Here is a 9589-nt window from a genome sequence, read left to right as displayed (position 1 = left end):
ATATATATATATATATAAAACATTTTAAGATTATTGTAAGCTTCTATTGGAACATCTTATGAAATGTTGTAAAGATCACGTTTAGGGTTTGAAATAAATATATTATTTCAAATTTAAATGTAGGTTTTTAAAATGAGTGCAAGACCACCATCCTTTATGTTGTTATATGATGGAGAGTTATCATTAGATGTGAATTTTTCGCCAACATATATTGGTGGTAAGTGTCAGCCCCTACAAGTTCCATTCAACTCAAATTTGAAGCAGTTGAAGGATCGAGTTCTCAGGGCCCTAAAGTTTGATCCCTCAAAGTTCGCAGTGACCATTGTGGGTCGTTTTCCAGTGGGCAACCAATTCATGGCCTCGAAGCTTGAGGATGATGAAGGTTGTGAATTTGCATTATCCTTAGCTACGTCTGAAGTTTTGATACTATATGTGGAGGTTGAGGAAATTCATAATGATTTAATTTGGATGAAGACCTATCGACTCAAATTCGTGATTCAGTCGTACTAGATCATGTACATGAGATGCATGATGCCGCGAAGATGGCCTTGGCAATCCCAATTACACATATCGGGTATGTTAGTTTTAAAGGAGATTTTGATTTTTCTAAAGTAAAATCCTATTCAACGTTATCTAATATTATATAAGTATAAATACAGATCCACACAAACTCCATACCAACAGAATTTGGCCGGTCCTTCTACACAATCCCATGGTACTTCTATTTTTGAAGTCAATGATATTAGATCAGCTCCTACTATCACTGATGAAGGGTATGAGACAATGAGCAGTGGTTCAAGTGATGATGAGGATGAAGAGTTTGATGATATTCTCCATGATTTTACTATAACTAATGTAAGTGTTCAACCAAATACCAATGATATTATTTATGATTATTATACAAGGACTACAAATATAGAAGAGGGCATGACATCTAATAATGAATATGCTGAGATTCCTAAGAATACACGTCAATGGAATGCAGATGTTGCACCTGATAGTAGTAATGTTTTTAGCATCACAGATGATGAATTTATCATTCTGAATGAATTGGTAAAAAATATGTGTTTTCGTAAAAAATCAGAACTGTAATTTGCCTTGCACGGTTGGTCAATCATAAATAATGTTCAATTTGTCGTTGTGGCATCGAACAAACAAAAGTTTACAGTTGCTTGTGTACAACATGATACTATGCCGATAAAGTGTCCTTGACGTTTGCATGCCAGCTTAAGCAAGCGATTGGGTGGGGTATGGAAAATAGCTACCATAAAGGGTACACATACGTGTAAGAACCCAATTCTTCAAGCAGGTCACAGGCAATGTAATTCATAGTTCATTAGCTTCTTTATTATTCCAATTATAAGAAAACAAATGAATATAAAACCTAGAGAAAATTGGAAGAGTTGAGGCAAAGTTTAACATTAAAGTTTCATATATGAAAGCATGTGATGCACGTCGGAAGGCTATTAAAGTAGTGTTTAGCAGTTGGGAAGAGTCCTACTGATCCCCGGATTTGTTCATGGAAGGTATTGTTCAAGCTATGCCAGGAACTGTGTACAAAATCCAATCTTCAAGTTCATATAGATTTCAAAGTTTATTTTGGGCTTTCGGTCCATCTATTAGTGGTTAGAGGTTTTGTCGGCCTGTCTTTAGCCTGGATGGAACTTTTCTTTTGGGTAACTATAGGGGAACATTGCTCATTGCAGTTGGGCTTAATGCGAATAATGGGCTATTCCCATTAGCTTTTGGAATTGTGGAGTCAGAGTGCAACGAATCTTGGATCTGGTTTCTCACCATGTTACATGATTTACTCCCTGCTATTGCAAGTAGAACTAGTCTTTGCATCATATCTGATCGACATCCTGGGTTGGTGCATGGATGTCAGGACATCTTTCCTTGGGCAGCACATCGTCACTGTCTTAGACACTTACGTGAAAACTTTAAGAAAGTCGTTCGCCAAATGGGAGTATCTAATTATAGTCTTAGACACTTACGCTTGCTTATTTAATTATTATAGTATATTTATCCATAACATTTGATATTTTATAAAAAAATTGATTATAAAAAATATATTACTTTCAACACTATAAAATATATGAATGATAATCAAGAAAAATAACATTTAAATTAGAATCATTTATAACAATATGTCATCTCAATAAAGTTTAAGCTCAAAAAATATTACTACAACTGTAATTTTTTTTATAAGAACAAAGGAAGTTGGCATAGTTGAGTTGAGTTTATTCTTTATGCTTTCTTTGCCATTTTTATTATATGAAATAATTTTTTTATGTCAAATTATAGGTATTATGGCAGAAACTCAACCTGTACGTAGAAAATGTCAAACTAGAAAACCTATACCACAGGGTGATGAAGAGCAGCAAAATATCCCAATAGATATAAATCCCAGCATTGCATCATTATGTGGGTCACACAGAGCAGCTCATCCGGATGAGATATGATATGATTTAAAATATTTTGATTATCATTATTTTATTTTATTTTACTAATTCCCTTAAATCTTCTTGACATTTAGGGGACAGTTTTGGAAGCTGCCTCGCATCTTCTTATGGTTCACGAGTGGCCAATAAATTGCCCAAGATTTATGGAAGGCCTACGAGTTTGCTGTGATATATAAGGATGGATCACAACCTTCTTACAACTTTGGTTGAGCGTTGGTCACCACAGACAAACTCATTTCACTTACCTGTAGGTGAGATGACTATTACATTACAAGATGTTGCTCTGATATTGGGCCTTCAGATTGATGGGCAGGCATTGGTTGGAAACATTGTTGTAGGGCTCGGTAGACGATGGGCAAGTTGGTCGGATTGCTGTGATGATCTATTAGTGCAGCATCATGAGCGAGATGTTGTTTATCAAGATCCATTCAACCCACGAGTCTCATCAAAGTTTAGGATGGGCCAGGCACAGGCTCAAATTTGCCTACCTTTGAGATGGTTACGTTGGACCTTCTATAGAGATTCCTACTTGGACTTGAACGAGCTAGATTTTTGGCGGCATGTTCGTGCGTACATTCTCTTTCTAATGGGAACTTATCTACTCCGGGACACCTCAGGTTGTGAGATTCATTTGAGGTTCTTACCTTTGTTGGAGGACTTGGGGTTGTTCAACACATATTCATTAGGGGGAGCAGTACTAGCCCACTTGTACCGGGAACTTACTGAGGCGACTAAGCCTAAGAGGGCCAATATTGCAAGCTGCATTCACTTGCTTCAGATTTGGTGTTGGGAGCGACTTCATGTTAGACGACCTGCACTTCATGTCCCACATCATGTCAGTTTGGATGGACTTTTTGTTGGCTACAGGTAACCAATAACAAAAATGCTAATAAGTATAAATTTTCCTTTCTAATCATAACAATATAATTTTTTTTTTTTTTGTAGGTGGAATCAATAATTCATAAGGCAGCTTCCAACAGGTAGCCTCATCAGCTACAGAGATGAGTTAGATGGACTTTTAGATAGTCAGGTTTGTATTCTTATTAGTAATATAGACGTTATATTTCTTAATGGATAAAACTTTCAATTATTTGATTTTCCAGGTGATTTGGGAGCCGTACACCACGGAAGTTCGCTCTTAGGTTGCTGATATATGCTTATCAGAAGAAGCTATCTGGTTGGCTTGTGTGCCTCTAGTTTATTGGACTTGGGTGGAGTGGCACCTCCCTGATAGAGTTGTTAGATAGTTTGGGCTTATTCCTACCACGAAGGTTCAACCAATGGAGCTCAAATTTGCACGAGTTGATGGGCGTAGTAAAGCTGATACAGATTGGATGGTGTACCACCTTCCCTACATTGGATTATGGGAGGATAGACGAGCATATATCATTGAAGGAATTACTGCAGGACCTGATAGTGAACACTTCATTCATGAGTACTTACAGTGGTTCAGGTTCTGGGCGACATTATACATGTTGAAGCCACCAACAACACTACCGAGTACATACTACCCCAGAGCACCTTCAGAGCGATATTTGATATGTAATATCAGTGTGTTATATACTTCATTTCTTAAGAATTATAACATTATTGAAGTTCTATTTATTTTCCTTTCACTCAGCTTAATTTCTTCCTGAAGACAGAGAGGGCAGTGTTACCTATGGTTGGTTCAAATGACTACAACAATGCCGATAGTGTTATTAAGAGAAATGCTGAGATGATAATAGATTTGCGTAGAGAGCTTAATATCCCTGATTACCTATACTCTGAGCATGGATATGCAGGGTATCCATACGAGTCCTTCAGTCCAGTGATAGGTGAGCCTCAATCTACTGATGCAGAGCCATCATCTCAAGATTTGGGACCTTCTTATCCTTTCTTTACTCAACCGCTCAGCAGACTACACCAGGCTGGTACCCACATGAGCATGTTCCAGATAGTACGTTAGCAGGCACAGTTAAGGCAGAGCAGGAGGGCATCTTTGGGGTCGAGCAGCATGTGTTACGTGACAGGCCTGTACGTCGACCACAGTATTACACCAGGCAGTGATGCTTTACCCTATAGAGGAAGTAGGAGATGTTAGTTTATGATATGTTTTGATTATGTATTATGTAGACTTCTGCTGATGTTGCATTTTGTGATTAATGAATATGACTTTGCTTATCTTTCTTTCAGCTAACATACTATACACTTCAGTAATTAAATTAAATCAAATTAAATTTATTTGAAAATTGATGAGATTAACTAGTAAGGCGAATTACTCATTCAACATATAACTACTATTTGATTGAATTTAACTATATATATATATATATATATATATATATATAAAAAAATGCTAAGACTTGTCAGTAAGGTCACATCTTGCCCATGGACAAATTTGGGTCATACACATATCACTAAAATATTATTTATTTTAGTATCTAACATGTAAATCACTCAAATCTTTAAATAGCACAAAATATGGCATAAAATTCATTTATATAAAATGAAATTCATCTTTTCATACATATATTTTAATATAATTTTAACATAAATATATCAAAAAATAAATTAAAATTAAATATATCAAAAGTATGTGCTATGTAAGTAACCCCCATAATTTTGTTATATATAATTATATATCATTAATTTTACATGTTTTGTGTTTTACCATAAAATAAAAATATTATTAAATAAAAAATAAAGAAACTAATAATATAAAATTAATGTAATTGAACATAAGGAGCAAAACTTTCAATCACTTAGCATGTGATAGCATTATTTGCACGCAAATATGTAAAGATTCCTTATCTTTTATTATTTTAATATTTAAGAAAAGAAATTTTATTTTATATATCTCAAAATACTCAAAATAAAAAATATGTATAATTTTATTTTTTAGAGTAATAAGGCCAAAAGTGTTTAGCTTCGTTTGGGATAGCTTTTTTTACTGCTTTTTAAAACAACTTTTTTAATAGAATAAATTTATTGAATTAAAAATTCTTGTATTGAAAAGCTGTTTTAAAAAATAATAAAAAAATTATCCCAAATAAAGTCTTACGCGGGTCAGAATACACCAACTTTGAATTGTGTATTAATTTTTTAAATATGCTATAATAAAAAATAATTCAATCAATATTTAAATAAAATTTGAATAATATACAAAAATCTGCTTTAAAAAATAATAAAAAAGCTATCACACATGAAGCCTTAGATGTATTTTAGTAAATTAGATGTGTGATATTTTAAAGCTTATTTTGTAGTGATATAATTGTTGTAATTGCCAACGTCATAGCTCAACTTGATCAAAAATTTTTGATGAAACACCTCGGGCCTGTTCATGATTTCCTTGGGATCAAAATCAATAAACACGCTCAGTCTTACTTTCTTTCCCAACGTCAGTATGCCACTTCAATTCTCCAGCAAACAGATCTCATAAATTGTAATCCAGTGGTCAATCCAACATGCACAAAACTACCGGAAAAACTGGTAACCGATTCTAAACTTTTAGATCCTTCTTTATACAGACGCATAACAGGTTCTCTTCAGTATTTAACGCTCACAAGACCAGACATAGCATTCAGTGTAAATCAGCTCTCTCAACATATGCATGCTCCTCAACAACAGCACGCTTTCATGCTCAAGAAGCTCCTTCGTTACATCAAAGGTACACTTGATTTTGGAATTCCAATCCATAAAACTGACTTAGTTCTCACATCTTTTTCAGATGCCGATTGGGCTGGAGATCCCAACTCTCGCAAATTAACATCCGAATTTTGCTCATTTCTTGGCGACAATCTCATATCCTGGACGGTGAAAAAGCAACAAATTGTAGCCAGATCCTCAACAGAATCTGAATACCGTGCGTTAGCATCTCTAACAGCGGACATTATCTGGCTGAGAAGGCTGCTATCCGATTTTGGTCTTCCACAATCCAACCCAACAGACATGTTCTGTGATAATACTTCCGCAATTGCGTTAGCCAACAATCCGGTTTTCCATGCTCGTACGAAGCACATAGAGATTGATCAAAAGTTCATTAGGGATCATATCCAGCAGAACCATGTTCGGCTTCTACCTATTAACACGATTGATCAAACCGCCGATATCTTCACCAAAGCATTATCTACTCCAAGATTCCTTTTGCTTAGATCCAAACTGACTGTCTCTCAAGACCCATCAGTTTGCAGGGGCATATTAGAATATCAAGATAAATAAATAATTGTATTTATTAATTAGATGCTTAGGTGTCATTTTATCATTGGCTCTCAAGAACCAAAGCTTTACCTTCTGCTATAAGTACTGTACCTATTCTCCTAAAATAAAAGAAGATTTACTTTTTACTTCTTATTTCTTCGGCTCTGTCTTGTCCTCGTTTCATCTTCTTCAAACACAATATCCCAAGTTTCAAAAATCTCATGTGAGTAGAAAGGGTGAAGATTTGATTCAAAATTTGTTCATCTTTTTCATGACAATCATGGAGCGGTTAGTTTATCTCTAGCTAGCTATCATCATAGAAACATTATTTTCTTATTGTATTAAAAGTTGTAAAATGCTAATTTTATTAATTTTTAATAATATTATTATTTATTACGTCATTCTGCTGGACCTCGATTTGATCGGTCGAACTGTGAATCTCTCATTCTTTCAGTTTGTTGTACGATCCAATTTTCACAACATTGCAATTTTCATTGGAATCACAGTCAATTTTTATTAGAATAAATGTGGCAATATGAGGTCTGAAAAATTAGTTTGCGGTTTCAAGTGGGGGTATTTTGGTTAGAACTAATTTTTTTAGCATATTTTACTAAGAAATGAAATAATGTACGTATTTCTCTAATTTTGGGCATTACGAGCATATAAAGTCAAATTTCTATTCTATATAATCAAAACTAAACTAAAAATTAAAGAAGTAATCAAAACTATTAGTAGAAAATTCTATAATCAAAAGGTCCATTTTGGCAAGATCGAAGTTTTTTTTTTAATTTGAACAGAATTTTCAGATATATTTTCTCAAGAAATGAAACACCAAGCTGAAATATTTCTCCTATTACAAACATTTTGTGGTCAAATAAAAATTTTCCCTTCAATAATATCCACAAATTATCTTGAAACTCACATCATAATGTAACTCAAGAATTAAAAAGTAAATTTAAGTCAAAAAAATAAAATAAAATTTCTTAGAAAATTAAATGATAATATCCTATTTAAGACTTAATTAATATAAACTTTTTAAGTCTTATATTTATTTTATGCATGCAGAATACAATAGTACTACAACAAAAAGCCTTTACCCCACTATGTGAGGTTGGATAAATGAATCTATTTTGTCTATTACATTCTATTAAGAGTCAAATTATCATTAATTAATTTAAATCTGCTCAGAAAATATCATTTTAATACTCTATATGTAATCAATTTTTTTAGGTTCACCTCTACCTTCTATGAATGATTTTAAAATAATAAAAAAATTAAGAACCCATTTACATTTAATTAAGATATGCTTATCCAATTTTTTGTGATTCATTCCTCACAAAAGTTGAACCACATTAATCTCCATCATCAATGTAATATGGGGCCAGGGTCAATATATACATTAATTAAGCTTTAAAATATATAATATGAGTTATATATAATTTAATAAAAAATAATTAGAAAATTTCTTCCATAATTAATATAGTCTTTCATGTAACATCAATGTTAAATTGTCCATGATTCATCTTAGGATTTTTTTTTTAAATAGTTTTGGCATTTCAATAAATATTGATGATAGATATCTCTATGTACAAACTCTTTAGTTCTTGGTTTTTTTTTTTTAGTGTGATCTCTATGTTAAATTATAAAGCCTAGTTTTTATCTTGCAAAGAAAAAAAAGCGGCACAGACTTAGGGTCTGTTTGGGACGGTTTATAGTTTTTTGTAAAGATGATTATAAAGTTGTTGTGAGGAAGGTAAATTTTATGAAATTTGCAAATAAGTAGTAGCCAAATATAAATTGTGATTGCAGACTAAAAAGAAAACAATAAGAAAGCTTTCTCAAACGAATCCTTATGGCCCGTTTGAGACTGATGTAGCTTTTTATAAGTAAGATTGTAAAACTGCTGTTGAGAACATAATTTTTTTTAAGATGTTATAGAAAACAGGTTACTAGCACAAATATTTCTTGAAAGCAATGAAAAAATAATTGCCAAATAGAAATTGTAATTGCAGTCTAAAAAGCAAAGAAATAAGAAAGTTGTCTCAAACGAAGCCTTAGTTGCGGGCTAACCTTTACAGTAAGGTCATTCTAGGGTTGGAGAGCCCCTTATTGGAGGCTTGAGGACAAATTCCCTTGTCACCCAATCAAATAACTCAATAGAGCAAACCCTAATGATGTCATATTAGACTCGTGTCTTAGTGCGGCCTACAGTCTTGAAGTTTTAATTTAACCTTTTTTATGTAAATGTCACATGGCCTAAATATTACACGAAGATCTAGCACGTGCACATATAAGAGAAGAGTTGTATGATATTAGAGATTTTATATGAAAAACCCCTTAATAGAGAAAACCACAGGGCCTATCTCAATTGGAACGTTTTCACTATCAATTATCATGAGTTATAAATAATGCTCTTCCCCATGAATAATGAAGTGTCTATATAATATAATGTGAATACAATGTATTTAATGAATTTCGTGATTCATGGGAGCTATATTTCCCTTTAAGTTTGGGGGTCGCAGACTAAGAAGTTTAACATAAATCTTACTCGTGATGTTAGGAGTCGGAGTTAATATCAACGACGTGCATAGACCTTATAAGTGATGTCGTGCGGCGACATTATTTGTTACGGAAGGCGATAAATTAGAAGGCATCAGTCAAGTCAAGCTATAGTAGTCGAAGGATCATTGTGAAGTGACGATGGTTAGGAGATTGAGTTTAGCAATGATGGTTTGAAGTAGCAAATAAGTACTTAAATACCTTCAATAAATGCTAAGCCTATTATCTATCAAATACCTTTAACAATTTGAGATATAAAATAATTTGCTCCAAGAGTCTTATCAGCCTAAATAGTGAAAGGAGCATATTAGAGAGAGCTATTTCCAAGGGGAGGGAAGGAGTTAATTAAAAAGAATTGGATTTTTTCATAGAAGCTACTAATTTTTGCA

At 33.3% G+C, this 9589-nt stretch overlaps 1 protein-coding gene across 1 annotated transcript; it reads left to right on the top strand.

Moving 5' to 3' along the window:
• Positions 1-5762: 5762 nt before the first annotated feature.
• On the top strand, positions 5763-6662 carry LOC110099340 (uncharacterized mitochondrial protein AtMg00810-like). The gene has a single exon (XM_020826458.1). It carries the CDS (start codon positions 5763-5765, stop codon positions 6660-6662), a length of 900 nt encoding a protein of 299 aa, XP_020682117.1.
• Positions 6663-9589: the final 2927 nt, after the last annotated feature.

Source organism: Dendrobium catenatum, unplaced genomic scaffold (assembly GCF_001605985.2).
Source record: "Dendrobium catenatum unplaced genomic scaffold, ASM160598v2 fragScaff_scaffold_312, whole genome shotgun sequence".
Lineage (NCBI taxonomy): Eukaryota > Viridiplantae > Streptophyta > Magnoliopsida > Asparagales > Orchidaceae > Dendrobium > Dendrobium catenatum.
Note: the sequence above shows the minus strand (reverse complement) of the source record. Positions and strands in the feature narration are given on the sequence as shown.

What these genes read in the sequence shown, in the direction of transcription:
- LOC110099340 (XM_020826458.1), top strand. Translation starts at nt 5,763, where the DNA reads ATGAAACACCTCGGGCCTGTTCATGATTTCCTTGGGATCAAAATCAAT.